The sequence below is a fragment of the Heterodontus francisci genome, chromosome 2 (assembly GCF_036365525.1).
Source record: "Heterodontus francisci isolate sHetFra1 chromosome 2, sHetFra1.hap1, whole genome shotgun sequence".
In the NCBI taxonomy this organism is placed as follows: Eukaryota; Metazoa; Chordata; class Chondrichthyes; order Heterodontiformes; family Heterodontidae; genus Heterodontus; species Heterodontus francisci.
Window position 1 is genome coordinate 217,597,063 of NC_090372.1, and position 16,261 is coordinate 217,613,323.

General features: G+C 44.3%; 1 protein-coding gene across 1 annotated transcript in view; it reads right to left on the minus strand.

The window, feature by feature from the left end:
• Positions 1–16,261, minus strand: part of cpsf1 (cleavage and polyadenylation specific factor 1) — a 114,172-nt gene that overhangs the window by 26,446 nt on the left and 71,465 nt on the right. The window contains exons 24-32 of the mRNA XM_068015755.1: positions 12,629–12,718; positions 11,980–12,129; positions 11,325–11,477; positions 10,261–10,377; positions 9,499–9,589; positions 5,516–5,600; positions 4,192–4,227; positions 2,969–3,110; positions 643–795 (exon numbers count right to left, since the gene is read on the minus strand). Coding sequence (XP_067871856.1) covers positions 643–795; positions 2,969–3,110; positions 4,192–4,227; positions 5,516–5,600; positions 9,499–9,589; positions 10,261–10,377; positions 11,325–11,477; positions 11,980–12,129; positions 12,629–12,718 — 1,017 coding nt within the window. The remainder of the gene's footprint in view (positions 1–642; positions 796–2,968; positions 3,111–4,191; positions 4,228–5,515; positions 5,601–9,498; positions 9,590–10,260; positions 10,378–11,324; positions 11,478–11,979; positions 12,130–12,628; positions 12,719–16,261) is intronic.

Genomic DNA, 16,261 nt, shown 5'->3' on the forward strand with positions numbered 1-16,261 from the left:
GGTTTTTTGGGCTCCAAAGGATTAATGCTCCCAAATGTTAACACCATCATTTTGTAATCTACTAGCTTTGGGGGTGATCACCAGCAAAGGGCCGGGGAAGAGCTTCACTCTGGGTTCAGCTTCTTTAATCACTCGAGACGACTGACTTCAGGTGTTCAAAGTAATAAAACAGACAAGATAAAGGGGAGATGAGTTGTTCCAAGTGGAAGGCAAAGGCCATGATCTTGAGATAATCACCAAGGAAGTACGGGGGCGAGGTGGAGATTAAAAGAGACATTTTCACCCAACAAATTAGGAGAATGTGGATGCTACACCAGAAGTGAGTGGTGCTAAATTCACTGCAGCATTTAAACAATACTGGGTCGTCACTAAAACAAAGATAAAAAGGTGTGAGAATAAAGTGGGAAAATTAGATTAGTATGGAAAGAAAGTTAAAAAATGGAGTTGTATGAAATTAGCCTACGAGAGACTTCAATTTATCCTGGTCTCCTCTCCTCCTGCACTGATTAGCTCCATGTTTTGCCACATGAGCCTCTGGGATAGGAAGGTAATGGATAACATGCCCGTGTCCTCACTGGTAAGACACAAAATAAGGAATGTCCAAACGTCGCACTGAGGGGACGAGCGCAGGGCTGTGGTTACCTTCTGTCCAATAGCCGAGACGAGGTAACCATTGCAGTTGCAAAGGGCAGTCACGGGGCCCTTCTGCTCCTTCTCATACAGCACCTTGAATTTGTTCTTGGTCAGAGGCTGGCCAGGTTCAGGCACAACTTCAATAACATCAAGGATCAGAATCTGCAGAGAAAGAAAAAGAAATAAGTAATTGCTGTTTTATTTTGACATACTGAAACTTTTCCCCCCTCCTTCATTGGCTGTAAAGCTCTTTGGAACATCCTAAGGTCATGAAAGGTGCTACAGAAATGCAAATCTATCTTTCTTTCATTCTCCTCCAAATGACAGTTGAGAACCACAGAGGAAATCCTATCATCACCACTCTGCCACTATACCAGCCATTAACTCAATGCTTCATTTCATAAACAATCTCCCCCATTCTCTCCTCCTCGCCTGAAGGTGAATCTGACAAAAACAGACAGCTATGGTTCAGCAGGTAGCAATCTCATTTCTGAAACAGAAGGTTGTTTGTTCAATTCCCACTCCACAGATGAGCACATAAATATTGACTGACACTCCCAGTGAAATACTGAGGGAATGCCACACTGTTGGAGGTGTTGTCTTTCAGATGAGACATTAAACAGAGGCCCCGTCTACCCTATGAGGTGGATGTAAAGATCCCATGGCACTATTTCGAAGAAGAAAAGGGGAAGGGTTGTCCCCGGGTGTCCTGGTCAACATTTATCCCTCAATCAACATCACAAAAACAGATTATCTGGTCATTATCGCATTGCTGACTGTGGGAACTTGCTGACTTCAAATTGGCAGCTGCGACTCCTACCTTACAACAGTTCAAAGTTACTTTATTAGCTTTAAAGTGCTTTGGACATCCTGAGGTCATGAAAGGCGCTATATAAATGCAAGTCTTTCTTTCTTGCTAAGGTGCATTAATGAAATAGAGTCGAATGGAGGCTATTGCACTTTTAAATGTAAAATTCTAACTGTGCAAGCAAGCCTGAGGGCCAGGTATTTGTAGCTAGAAAGGTCCACAGCTTTTGCTGATTAAACTCGCACACATGTTGGGGACCCCAAAGCCTTGGCTCTTGCCAACCTGCAATGAACATCCTGGATATAAACAACTGGTGATGAGCGCGCATTCTAGATTGGGCAAACAGAAGCTCGACTTGTGATGATTTCTCTGTAGCATGGTCTGGAGACTCTTCAGCAAGGTGATGGGTTTCTGTGAAGATTACACACCTGGCTGATCACAAACCAGGCAGAGGCATCCCTCAGAGCTTTTACAAGGACAGGAATAGAAGATGGCATAAACACTTTAACAAACAAACTGTTGGTTTCCCAGCTTGATGTTTTGGATCTGGCTTTGACATCAAGCTGTTTGACAAGCGGTGGGAGCTTTCTGATCAACCTGGGAGGTTGCTTTTTGTTCATGGGACATGAGCATCACTGGCTAGGCGAGCATTTATTGCCCATCCCTGATTGCCCTTGAGAATGTGGTGGTGAGCTGCACTTTTGAACCACTGCTGTCCATGTAGTGTAGGTTAGGGAGTTCCAGGATTTTGACCCAGCGACAGTGAAGAAACAGTGAAGTTCTAAGCCAGGATGGTGTGTGACTTGGAGGGGAACTTGCAGGTAGTGGTGCTCCCATGCACCTGCAGCCCTTGTCCTGTTAGATGGTAAAGGCTACAGATTTGGAAGATGGTGTTGAAGGAGCTTTGACAAGTTGCAGCTGAGCATCTTGTAGATGGTACACAGTGCTGCCACTACGCGTCGGTGGTGGAGGGAGTGAATGTTTGTAGATGGGGTGCCAATCAAGTGGGCTGCTTTGTCCTGGATGGTGCCGAGCTTGCTGAGTGTTGTGAGAGCTGCACCTATCCAGACAAGAGGAGAGTATTCCATCACACTCCTGACTTGTACCTTTTAGATGGTGGACAAGCATTGAGGAATCAGGAGGTGAATCACCCCTTGCAGAACACCCAGCTTCTGACCTGCTCTTGCAACCACTGTATTTTATGTGCAACACCCCAGGAGATAGACTAGCAATAAAAACAGATACTTTGCAAACTGACCCTCTTAGGTTAGGAGAAGATCCACTGCTGGGGATCCCCAGGAGTGTCATTACCTGTAGGATACCAATACCGCCAGACAGGTTGAGAATCACAGATGTACACAGCTCTGCAGCCACACAATTCAGAGTATTTTAAGTTATTTTCTCTGAACGTTACATGACTGTGACACTGTTTAGATAGTGGTGGCAGTACCACTCCAACAGTTGCCATTTTTGACACCAGTACAATGATTTATTACAATCAATGCAAATGCTGACCATCTCACTCACCCGGCCCCTGCACGTAACCTCCTCACCCTGTGTCAGGCACGTTCCCACGGCAATATAACCTTTCAGTCCTGACACTGTCTCCTCGCTCCTCAACGACACAGTTTTCATGCAGGTTACATGTTCCCAGTCCTCCATGTCAATCCTACACAAATTCATAAATGGGAGTCAGAGGAGCTGGGCTGATGCAGCTACCGGGTGATTAAGCACAGTGATTTGAGCTCATCCAAAACTCTGCTGCCACTGTCTGAACTCGCACTAAGTCCCATCCATCCATCACCCGTGCTTATTAACCTACACCAGCTCCCAGTCCGGCAACACCACAATGTTAAAATACTAACTCTTGTTTTCAAATCCCTCCATGGCCTCATTCCCTCCTCATCTTACTAAGTACCTCCAGCCCTACAACCCTCCAAGATCTTTGCGCTTCTCCAATTCTGGCCTCTTGAGCATCAATTTCCAGTGCTTCACCATTGGCAGCCATGCCTGCAGCTGTCCAGGCTCTCTGCTCTGGAACATTCTCCCCAAGTCTCTCTGCCTCTCTTTCCTCCTTTCAGACACTCCTTAAATCCTGCTTCTACTGTCCTAATATCTCCTTTCGCCATTTCTGTGAGGCGCCCAGTGATGTTTTACTACGTTTAAGGTGCAACATAAATACAAGTTGTTGTTGTACAACTGTCTGCAAAGACCAATAGAAGAACAGATAGGTGTCTCCAGCAGCTGCTATGAAGCTCAACGTGGTCAGCGAGCGTATAGAAGCTGGCACTCTAAATGGATGTCCATCATCATAGCCTGCTGCCCATTAGTCATAAGAGTTTACTTCTCTTCTCCCCCTCATTTTCGGGCTGACCCTGCAACAGGGAGCACTCAGCGAGGAACGTTACTCACAGGGAGCTCAGTTTGAGTAATGTTGGGCCCGCAGCCCATGGTTTTTCATCCTTTCAAATTAATGGATAGAAAGCTAGAGCCTGCTGCACCCCTTCTCCCTGCGAGCCCACTCCTCGATGGGAGCACCTCAGAGAACAATCTTTTTTAGTCTGAGGAACTAAACATTAACGTTACTGGCTGAAACAGGAAAGCTGGCAAACATCTCAATCAACCAAGCACGGCCATAAACACTAAATTTAAGATTTTCAAAAACCTTTTACACTAATAGTTGCAAATAACCTCAAGTTCTCAGGGGTTAAAAACCTGGCCACCCAATAGGTTCAAATGTTCATACTTACACCTCACCCCTACGATTGTCGAATTCTTCTAACTTCCTGGAAAGGATTAAAAATAAAGGCTCAAAAATGTTTCAGCCGAATCAGATTCACACAAAAGAAACGATCAACCTATCCAATATCAAACAATGAGTATTCTGGAGATGCTCATCTTCCAAGCAGCAAATGCTACCTGATGACAAAAATGCTGTAACACATGAACATATTATCAGAAGTAAAACCCACAACATCTGTACATTGTAAAAACTACATTAACTGCAATAAACCCATTGGAACTGTAATTACCCCACCATATCTTTTTACTTTGTTTCCTTTTCAGTCCAATGACACAGATTTAACAAAGAGAACACCAACACTTACTAGTTCATTTCAATTGGCACCATTAGTAATCTGGTGTGTCAATCTTGTATTTAAAAAATTGCTTAAAAAGAAAATTAAAACTGATGCAGGCTCCGCAGTGACCAAGCCCACTGTCTGGGTGTCAGGTTTAAATTCTTGGCCCATTCTCGGAGATATGTGGGCTCAGCCAGGGTGTTGGACAGCATGCACTGGCCTTAGCACCTCTGGACCTGAAGGAGGAGTGGAGCAGCAAGAGGACCTTTCCCTCAATAGTGACACTGATTAACATTCTCCATCTAAGCTAAGAATGCCCGGGGAACATATCCCAGGTTGGTTGAGGAGAGAGAGGAAGTTGGGTGGGAGAAAAAGAAAATAACCTGTCTAATGATACCGACATGCTACAAAGCTCAAAATTAAAATTACTAAAAAGTTATATTGTCGGTTTCTGCAACCAATTTCAATGAAAGATAGTTTTTTTTTTCTTTACACAGGCCTTTCTCGTGCTGGTTGGCAATATCTGATCCCAAGTATATTGGCCTTGTTGTATGGTAATGGCACTGTATCATATTGGCCAGTTCAACCCCATCATTCATCAAACATAGAAAAGGTCCAATTTGAAAATCAAAGGCTGGTACAGGATGGATGTTCTATCATTAGATGTCACTAGCACATTCACAATGCACGCTATATCAACAAAGCCATGCTAAAGACACCCAAGATCCACAACATTATTAATTGACCAAATCTTAGTCCATTTTGACCCTTTGAATCCAATATCGGGCACAGGTCACAGATCTTGGATGCTGACACTCAAATCAATTCAAAGAACGGGAGGCTGATGAGAATTCCATGCATGTCATTTTTGGAAAGGTTAGAACTCTTTCAGTCCACAGTTAATGCACAGGAAGACAGGCACTTAAAACGAGTGTTGTTCACACATTGATTCTTTCTAGTAAGAGTTCAGTAATACAGAGTTGCTTTAACAAACCTAGTATTGGGAATGGCTTCCCAGCTGACGGGCGAGATCAACTGAATGGAAAACTTCTCCAGCACTGGGTAGATATACCTGTCATCTGCCAATAGAACAAGGTATCAGTGTCAAGAGGCCAATGCTTATTCTTTTCTACTATCAATACGAGGCTGTTGCTCCCCCATCCATTAGCACCAACACAAGGATATTGCACCATCCCATCCACAGCTTTACAGCACAGTACATGTCCATTCAGCCCATTGTGCCTCTACTAGTTGTTGAAAGATCTACTTGCTCAGTTTCATTCCCTTGTCCTTTACCCATTCTCTTTTTATTTTTCAAATATAGAACACAGAACAGTACAGCACAGTGCAGGCCCTTCAGCCCACGATGTTGTGCCGAATCTTGAACCTACTCTAAGATCAAACTAACTACCTACCCTTCATTCTACTATCATCCATGTACCTATCCAAGAGTCGCTTAAATGCCCCTAATGTATCTGCTTCTACTACCACCGCTGGCAGCGCATTCCACGCACCCACCACTCTGTGTAAAGAACCTACCTCTGACATCTCCCCGAAACCTTCCTCCAATCACCTTAAAATTATGCTCCCTGGTGATAGCCCTTTCCGCCCTGGGAAAAAGTCTCTGGCTATCCACTCTATCTATGCCTCTCATCATCTTGTACCCCTCTATCAAGTCACCTCTCATCCTTCTTCGCACCAATGAGAAATGCCCTAGCTCCCTCAATCTTTCTTCATAAGACATGCCCTCCAGTTCAGGCAGCATCCTGGTAAATCTTCTCTGCACCCTCTCTAAAGCTTCCACATCCTTCCTATAATGAGGCGACCAGAACTGAACACAATATTCCAAGTGTGGTCGAACCAGGGCCTTATAGAGCTGCAGCATAACCTCGCGGCTCTTAAACTCAATCCCCCTGTTAATGAAAGCCAACACACCATACGCCTTCTTAACAACCCTATCAACTTGGGTGGCAACTTTGAGCGATCTATGGACATGGACCCCAAGATCCCTCTGTTCCTCCACACTACCAAGAATCCTGTCTTTAAGCCTGTATTCTGCATTCAAATTCGACCTTCCAAAATGAATCACTTCACACTTTTCCAGGTTGAACTCCATCTGCCACTTCTCAGCCCAGCTCTGCATCCTGTCAATGTCCCGTTGCAACCTACAACAGCCTTCCACACTATCCACAACTCCAACAACCTTCGTGTCATCGGCAAACTTGCTAACCCAGCCTTCCACATCCTCATCCAAGTCATTTATAAAAATAACAAAGAGCAGAGGTCCCAGAACAGATCCTTGTGGAACACCACTGGTCACCAAGCTCCATGCTGAATACTTTCCATCTACTACCACCCTCTGACTTCTATGGGCCAGCCAATTTTGTATCCAGACAGCCAACTTTCCCTGAATCCCATGCCTCCTTACTTTCTGAATGAGCCTACCATGGGGAACCTTATCAAACGCTTTGCTAAAATCCATATACACCACATCCACTGCTCTTCCTTCATCAATGTGTTTTGTCACATCTTCAAAGAATTCAATAAGGCTTGTGAGGCATGACCTGCCCCTCACAAAGCCATGCTGACTGTCTCTAATCAAACCATGCTTTTCCAAATAATCATAAATCCTGTCTCTCAGAATCCTCTCCAATAATTTGCCCACTACCGACGTAAGACTGACTGGTCTATAATTCCCAGGGTTATCCCTATTCCCTTTCTTGAACAAACGAACAACATTTGCCACCCTCCAATCATCCGGTACTACTCCAGTGGACAGTGAAGACGCAAAGATCATCGCCAAAGGCGCAGCAATCTCTTCCCTCGCTTCCCATAATATCCTTGGGTATATCCCGTCTGTCCCCGGGGACTTATCTGACCTCATATTATTCAAAATTTCCAGCACATCCTCCCTCTTAACCTCAACCTGTTCGAGCATATCAGCCTGTTCCACGCTGTCCTCACAAACAACCAGATCCCTCACTAGTGAATACTGAAGCAAAGTATTCATTTAGGACCTCCCCTACCTCCTCCGACTCCAGGCACAAGTTCCCTCCACTATCCCTGATCGGCCCTACCCTCACTCTGGCCATCCTCTTGTTCCTCACATAAGTGTAGAACGCCTTGGGATTTTCCTTAATCCTACCCGCCAAGACTTTTTCATGTCCCCTTCTAGCTCTCCTAAGTCCATTCTTCAGTTCCTTCCTGGCTACCTTGTAACCCTCTAGAACACTGTCTGATCCTTGCTTCAACCTTAAGTAAGCTTCCTTCTTCATCTTGACTAGCTGTTCTACATCTCTTGTCATCCAAGGTTCCTTCACCCTACCATCCCTTCCCTGCCTCATCGGGACAATCCTATCCAGCAGTCGCAGCATGTGCTCCCTAAACAACCTCCACATTTCTGTCGTGCATTTCCCTGAGAACACCTGTTCCCAATTTATGCTCCCCAGTTCCTGCCTAATAGCATTGTAATTCCCCCTCCCCCAATTAAATATTTTCCCATCCCGTCTGCTCCTGTCCCTCTCCATGACTATAGTAAAGGTCAGGGAGTTGTGATCACTATCACCGAAATGCTCTCCCACCAAGAGATCTGCCATCTGGCCTGGTTCATTGCCAAGCACCAAGTCCAACATAGTCTCCCCTCTAGTCGGCCTATCTACATATTGAGTCAGGAAACCTTCCTGGACACACCTGACAAACTGCTCCATCCAAACTATTTGCACTAAGGAGGTTCCAATCAATATTAGGGAAGTTGAAGTCACCCATGACAACAACCCTGTTACTTCTGCACCTTTCCAAAATCTGCCTCCCAATCTGTTCCTCCATGTCTCTGTTGCTATTGGGGGGGGTCTAGAAAACTCCCAATAAAGTGACTGCTCCTTTCCTATTTCTGACTTCCACCCATAATGACTCAGTAGACAAACCCTCCTCGACAACCTCCCTTTCTGCAGCTGTGATACTATCCCTGATTAGCAATGTCACTCCCCCACCTCTTTTACCTCCCTCCCTATTCCTTTTGAAACATCTAAACCCCGGAACATCCAACATCCATTCCTGCCCCTGTGATATCCACGTCTCCGTAATTGCCACAACATCGTAGCTCCAAGTACTGATCCATGCTCTAAGTTCATCACCCTTATTCCTGACACTTCTTGCGTTAAAATAGACACACTTCAACCCATCATACTGGCTGCAACTTTGCCCTGTCAACTGTCTAACCTTCCTCGCAGACTCTCTGCACTCGGTATCTACCTGTTCAACAGCTACCCCATCCACTGATCCGTAGCTCCGGTTCCCATCCCCCTGCCAAACTAGTTTAAACCCTCCCGAAGAGCTCTAGCAAACCTCCTGCCCAGGATATTGGTGCCCCTCCAGTTCAGATGCAACCCGTCCTTCTTGTACAGGTCCCACCTTCCCCAGAAGGTATCCCAATGATCTACATATCTGAATCCCTCCCTCCTGCACCAGTTCTGTAGCCACGTGTTCAGCTGCACTCGCTCCCTGTTTCTAGCCTCACTAGCACATGGCACCGGTAACAATCCTTTGTTCTGTTGGTGACTATCCTAAATTCATGGAAATAAGAGGTCATTGAACATTACCCACCCATTCTCCCCAATGAAAAAAACACTACAGCTGAACCAGTATTAAGGGCCAAGCTCAGTTTTGTCCATGGATGGTCACCAGTCAGGATTGACAACAAATTCAGCCGTCATTTCTGCAGCTCACATAATTAACTGATCTTAAAGATCCCCTTAATCCAGACTGGTAAACTTTGTTGGTCTAATCTTTGCCATGCAGTAAACAGTGTAATACAGTGATAGCCTATGTCACAATTTTAATTCCTGGTTCATTGTGCAATAATAAAACCAGGCTAAAATATACTATGATCCATGCCTATACATACTGAGGAGATACTGGGACCCAGGTTCCCGCCTTGGCCAAACTGAAGGTGTCGTCCTGTTGCCTGGGCTTACTCACCACGTTCAACACTCTCAAACTCTTTGTCTTCCCCTGTCATCTTTGGGATCCTGTTACAGATCTCCGTCACACTTGTTGTTACTGCATATACCTAAAGAAAAAAAAAAGACACATATTTACATTATCCACACAGAAAACCTTATCCATAGGCTGTGTGGCTTTTCTTTGAAGAGATCAATTATCATGGACAAGGCCCCTGAACTACTGGACAGTAGGAACAACCAATCACAAAACTCACTGGTTTCATTCAAAAGTGAAGGGAAAATTAAATAAAAGTCTACTTTCCAGAGCTCCTGGCTCAATACATGTGGTGTATTACCAGGCCACACAGACCTGAATGGCCTCAGGTTTGATTCCTGATTAGCAGCGCAATAATACAGGTGCTAAAAATGGTTTTAGACCCTGGTGACCTACTAACGGAAAGCAAACGGCAAACAATCCCTTTCCCGAGCGCTACAGTGACCCACTGCTGGAAACTGCATATCCATGGGGCTCAAAATACAGAAAACTTTGAAGATCTCTGCACTAGGCAACTTCAAATGCTCTCTGCAGAGATCCAATCTGAACATGGAAAGACAGAATCTGTACCTGTCCTACCGGGCAATTTTCCACAGTGTGAGTGAATGTAGTTTTAAAAAAAAATTCACACACCCACAGTTGCACTTTAGTAAAATCCCAGTGACAGCCAATTAAACCACCACCACGTGATGAGAAATTATGGGGTAAAAGAGGCAAGATTGCAAATAACGCAGTGTTTCTCACCTTAGTTTCCACGTGATAAGACACATAATGTGCTGTGCAACGCAGCGGGATCTTTCGAACTGGCCATGGTGCATCATAAGACAAGTATGTCGGTAACACGCTGATTCGTAGGTCACCCTATGGCAAACAGCAGGATTGTAAATGAGAAAAGACAAGTGAAAGAAAAATTCCTTCAATACATGCTTTTTAAAAGCAATCTCCTCATTGCACAGGGTGCTGGGGTTCTTTCAACATCAGATGAACAATTACATTAACATCCTTCACAAGTTTAATACAATAGAAAAGGTTAGACAAGCGCGTTTCCCTGATGGGTTAATATGGAAATAAATTCCATACTGTGGTACTGAGCTACACAAGCTAGTAAATCCCAGGGTCACTGCCTGTTCTGTTCTGGGGTCGCCCTCGGAACACTACAAGTGACCTTGTGGCTCCCGGATTAGGGACTGCGAGTTAGGGGGTGAAGAGAAAGCGGTTCCCACCTACAAACATCACCTAACAACATTTGCTGGAGATAGCATGCGTGTGGTTGCCAAAGGGGACTGCGCTGGCTTAATGCTGTCCACCACCAAACAGCCTGCAAGCACTCACTGTCCAGTCTCAAAGATAAGGAATGGTCACTTGGGAGGTACACAGAATCATCAGCAAAGTTACCAAGTTAGCACAGGAGAGGAGGGGAGTAAAGAGTATACAATAGAGGGCCTCACTCAGTGATGGAACCTCTTAGACAGATCTTTTATACTCAGCTGGGAGTCAGTCAGACTTCTTCCCAGCATTGCTTCTTCTGAATGCCCTCCAGGTAAATTAGGCCCCAAGGGAATCGTTCTAACATTCCTAATTAGCAATGTTACAACCTCAGTGAGACCGCTAATGTTAAAAATACCCCCCAGACCAATTTAAAGAATTACAAGACAAGATTTCACGTTAAGACTTATATTGTAACAATGAAACTAAAAGAAAAGAAAGCCCCATTAACCAAATAGTATTTTGTATGTAGCTGATACCCCAAATTACAATAGGCCTCCTAACATACTGTTCACGTTATGTGTCACTGCTCTCCTCCATACCTGTTTGTTGAAGTACAGGAAGCCCTTGGGACAGTTGATATTGTGGAAGGGCGCAAAAGATTCGATTGGTCCATCAACTGTCATGGGGTGCAACCGCAGCGCACCTCGCGAAGTCATGAACAACCAGTGAGGAGACGGGCCACAAATAAATACCTAGGAAGATGAAGATGTTAACAATGCATTGAAACTGGCACAGCGGCAGTACAAATTTTCCATCAGACAATGGCGCGATGGGAATTTGAACAACACGCCTTCGAACAGAACAATCTGAATTTCTCGTAATGTTATTGGTTCCTGAGTAGAAAGTTTAATACCTAGCTATCTGGAATCTATAACACTCAGCACGTCTGACAGGTATTTGTTGAAAGAATGGTGGAGTCATTGACTTATATCCTCTTGACCAATGCTGCCTGAACTGCTGAGCGTTTCCAGCGTTTTCTGCTCTTCTTCGAAATAGTGCTGTGGAATCTCTTACTGTAAGCAAACCTTCTAACTGCACTAACCCCAGCAGTGCAGTGGGAGCTGGGACAATGCACCCCCATCTTGGATAGGAGACTTGTATATTGTGCATAATATCATTCATGTATTATGCCACTGTTAAAAGAAATCTACGCAAAAGATAAAGTAAAAAGTAAAAATGACTCAAAGCCCCTACCCCAGAGTATCCAGAAATATCTTCAAAATAGCGAAAGCGAGCAACCCTTGCTTTCGGGACAACCTGTTCCTCTCCTGTGGCAGTCTCAACTTTCTTGTCCTTCTTTGATTGTTTGACCTTTTTCTCTCTGAAATTTATATTATGTGGCACCTGGAGAGGAAAGGTAAAGAAAAATCAGGTCAAGACATTGCCGATTCCTCAGTGAGGGCTATCGTCAGGATAGGAACAGCTTTACAGCCTAGCGAAAGGATGAATTTTCATTAAGAAAGAAACTCCATTTATCTAGCACCTTTCACATTCTCAGGATGTCCCAAGCTGCTTCACTGCCAATGAATTACATTTGAAGTATAGATGCAGCTGTTTCATAGGCAAATATGACAGAAAATTTGCACATAGCTAGATCCCATAAACAGCGACAAGATAATTAAGGAGATAAATAAATAATTAATTGATTTTGATGGCACTATTGAACCTGCGGCAAGTTCAAGAACTAATAATTCATCAATGAGCACAATTTTAGATAGTTTAAATAATGGAATTTGTTGTTAAGAAACATGCAAACATTTTTAACCAGAAAGGGTCATTTAAAGGAGCCATTGACTTGTGCGAGATATTTGAGGGCCGATTTTCCCGTTCTGGTGTTAAGTACCTTTTTAAACCGAACTTTCAGGTTATTCTGGCTTTGCTGTGCATCGTAGGAAAATGCCTCGTAGATCAAAAGCTCCTGTTCCACATAAACCTGCAGCAAGCACCAAAGAAAGTTATTCATCTGTTCCGGGAGCCACTGTACTAAGGAGACAGGGCTGATATCATCTTAGATCTACAAAAAATGTGCTGCATTATTTTTGTTATTCTGAGTAACTTTCCCATTTATTCGGAAACTTATCCTTTCATCTTGTCTAGTCTGATGCCTAAACAGAAACAGAGCCAGGGAAAAGGAAGGAAAAGAAAGAAGAGTCTATGGAGACAAATAAATGACCTGAGGGATGGAATTTTAGCGGACACAATCAAATGCAGGAAGAGAACAGATGGCAATAAAGGGGAACAGGGTAAGAGAGACCAACAAAAATCACGTTCAAGGGAACAGCAAAACTTCAAGGTGGACATTCCTGGAAAGGAAAAGGCAGTGAATTAACTGGTTCTTTTTACCCTGTTCGCCTTCAATGTTATCCGTTTCCCTTCTTGTGTCTCGATCATGTGTTCACTCTATCCTCAACCTAATCACTCAACGTTCTTTATTTCTCCCCCCGTCCTTTATCCTAGCTCTGTTCCTCTTTACAAGCTGTTCATCTCCTGGTTTTGACGAAAGTCCCTCGATCTGAAACGTTAACCCTACCTTTCTCCCTCACAGACTCTGCTGGCCCTGCTCAGTGTTTCCAGTACCTTGTGTTTTTTGTTTCAGAGTTGCAGCATGTGCAGCATTTTGCTTTATGTCCCCAACTTAGATTGGCGAGCTCAGTATAGACCAGAGAATTGAACCCTCTTTTTGCACACGGAGCCTCAGCAATATGCTTCACGAGGTCAGAACACACACAAAATATATAACAACTTATATTTACATAGCGCCTTTTAATGTAATAAACTTTCCCAAGGTGCTTCACAGGAGCATTATAAACCAAAATGTGACACCAAAGATTAGGAGATATTAGGTCAGATGACCAGCAGCCTGGTCAAAGATGTAGGTTTTAAGGAATGTCTTAAAGGAGGAAAGCAAGGTGGAGAGGTTTAGGGAGGGAATTCTAGAGCTTGGGGCCTAGGCAACGGAAGGTGCGACCACCAATGTTGGAGCAATTAAAATTGGAGATGCACAAGAAGCCAGAATGAGAGAAGAAACATAGAAAATAGGAGCAGGGGTAGGCCATTTGGCCCTTCGAGTCTGCTCCACCATTCATTATGATCGTAGCTGATCATCCAACTCAGTAGCCTGTTCCCGCTTTCACCCCATACCCTTTGATCCCTTTAGATCCAAGAGCTATATCCAACTCCTTCTTGAAAACATTCAATGTTTTGGCCTCAACTGATTTCTGTGGTAGCGAATTCCACAGGCTCACCACTCTCTGGGTGAAGAAATTTCTCCTCATCTCAGTCCTGAAAGGTTTACCCCGTATCCTTTGACTATGACCCCTGGTTCTGGACTCTCCCACCATCAGGAACAGCCTTCCTGCATCTATCCTGTCAAGTCCTGTTAGAATTTTATAGGTTTCTATGAGATCCCCCCTCACTCTTCTGAACTCCAGCAAATATAATCCTAACTGACTCAATCTCTCCTCATAGGTCAGTCCCGCCATCCCAGGAATCAGTCTGGTAAACCTTTGCTGCACTCCCTCCACAGCAAGAACCAGCAGGAGACCAAAACTGCACACAATATTCTAGGTGTGGCCTCACCAAGGCCCTGTATAATTGCAGCAAGACATCCCTGCTTCTGTACTCGAATCCTCTCGCGTTGAAGGCCAACATACCATTTGCCTTTTTTACCGCCTGTTGTACCTGCATGCTTACCTTCAGCGACTGGTGTACGAGAACACCCAGGTCTCGCTGCATACTCCCCTCTCTGAGTTTATAGCCGTTCAGATAATAATCTGCCTTCCTGTTTTTGCTACCAAAGTGGATAACCTCACATTTATCCACATTATACTGCATCTGCCATGTATTAGCCCACTCACTCAACTTGTCCAAATCACCCTGAAGCCTCTCTGCATCCTCCTCACAACTCACCCTCCCACCCAGTTTTGTGTCATGTGCAAGTTTGGAGATATTACATTTAGTTCCCTCATCTAAATCATTAATGTATATTGTGAATAGCTGGGTCCTCGCACTGATCCCTGCGGTACCCCACTAATCACTGCATGCCATTCGGAAAAAGACCCGTTTATCCCTACTCTTTGTTTCCTGTCCGCCAACCAATTTTCTATCCATCGCAATACACTACCTCCAATCCCATGCGCTTTAATTTTACACGCTAACCTCTTATGTGAGACTTTGTCGAAAGCCTTCTGAAAATCCAAATAAACCACATCCACTGGCTCCCCCTCATCAACTCTACTAGTTACATCCTCGAAGAATTCTAGAAGATTTGTCAAGCATTTGTCAAACTCTTTCGTAAATCCATGCTGACTCTGTCCGATTCTACCACTGTTCTCCAAGTGCTCTGCTATAACATCTTTGATAATGGACTCTAGAATGTCCCCACTATTGACGTCAGGCTGACTGGTCTATAATTCCCTGCTTTCTCTCTACCTCCCTTTTTAAATAGTGGGGTTACATTAGCTACCCTCCAATTTGTAGGAACTGTTCCAGAGTCTACAGAATCTTGGAAGATGACCACCAATCCATCCACTATTTCTAGGACCACTTCCTTAAGTACTCTGGGATGCAGACCATCAGGTCTTGGGGATTTATCGGCCTTCAATCCCATCAATTTCCCCAACACCATTTCTCTACTAATACTGATTTCTTTCAGTTCCTCTCTCTCACTAAGCCCTGGGTTCCCCAACATTTCTGCTTTGATATTTGTGTCCTCCTTTGTGAAGACAGAACCAAAGTATGCATTTAGTTGGTCAACCATTTCTTTATTCCCCATAATAAATTCCCCTGTTTCTGACTGTAAAGGACCTACATTTGTCTTCATCAATCTATTTCTCTTCATATACCTATAGAAACTTTTACAGTCAGTTTATATGTTCCCCGCAAGCTTGCTCTCATACTCTATTTTCCCCTTCTTAATCGATCCCTTGGTCCTCCTTTGCTGAATTCTAAACTGCGCCCAATCCTCAGGTCTGTTGTTTTTCCTGGCAAATTTATATGCCTCTTCCTTGGATCTAAGTGCAGATATCTTGGAGGGTTGTGAGGCTGGGGGAGATTAGAGATTTTTTTAATTCTTTTCATGGGATGTGGGCATCACTGGCAAGGCCAGCCTTTACTGCCCATCCCTAATTGCTCTTGACAACTGAGTGGCTTGCTAGGCTATTATTTCAGAGGGCAGTTAAGAGTCCATCACATTGCTGTGGGTCATGAGTCACATGTAGGCCAGCCCAGGTAAGGACTGCAGATTTCCTTCCCTGAAGGACATTCGTGAACCAGATGGGTTTTTATGACGATCGATGAGTTTCATGGCACCACTGCTGTGAAATTCCAGATTTTTATTAATGAACTGAATTTAAACTCCACCAGCTACAATGGTAGGATTTGAACCCATGTCCCCAGGGCATAGCCTGGGCGTCTGGATTACTAGTTCAATGACATTACCACTACGCCACCATCTCTAGGGAGGAGCAAGGCAATG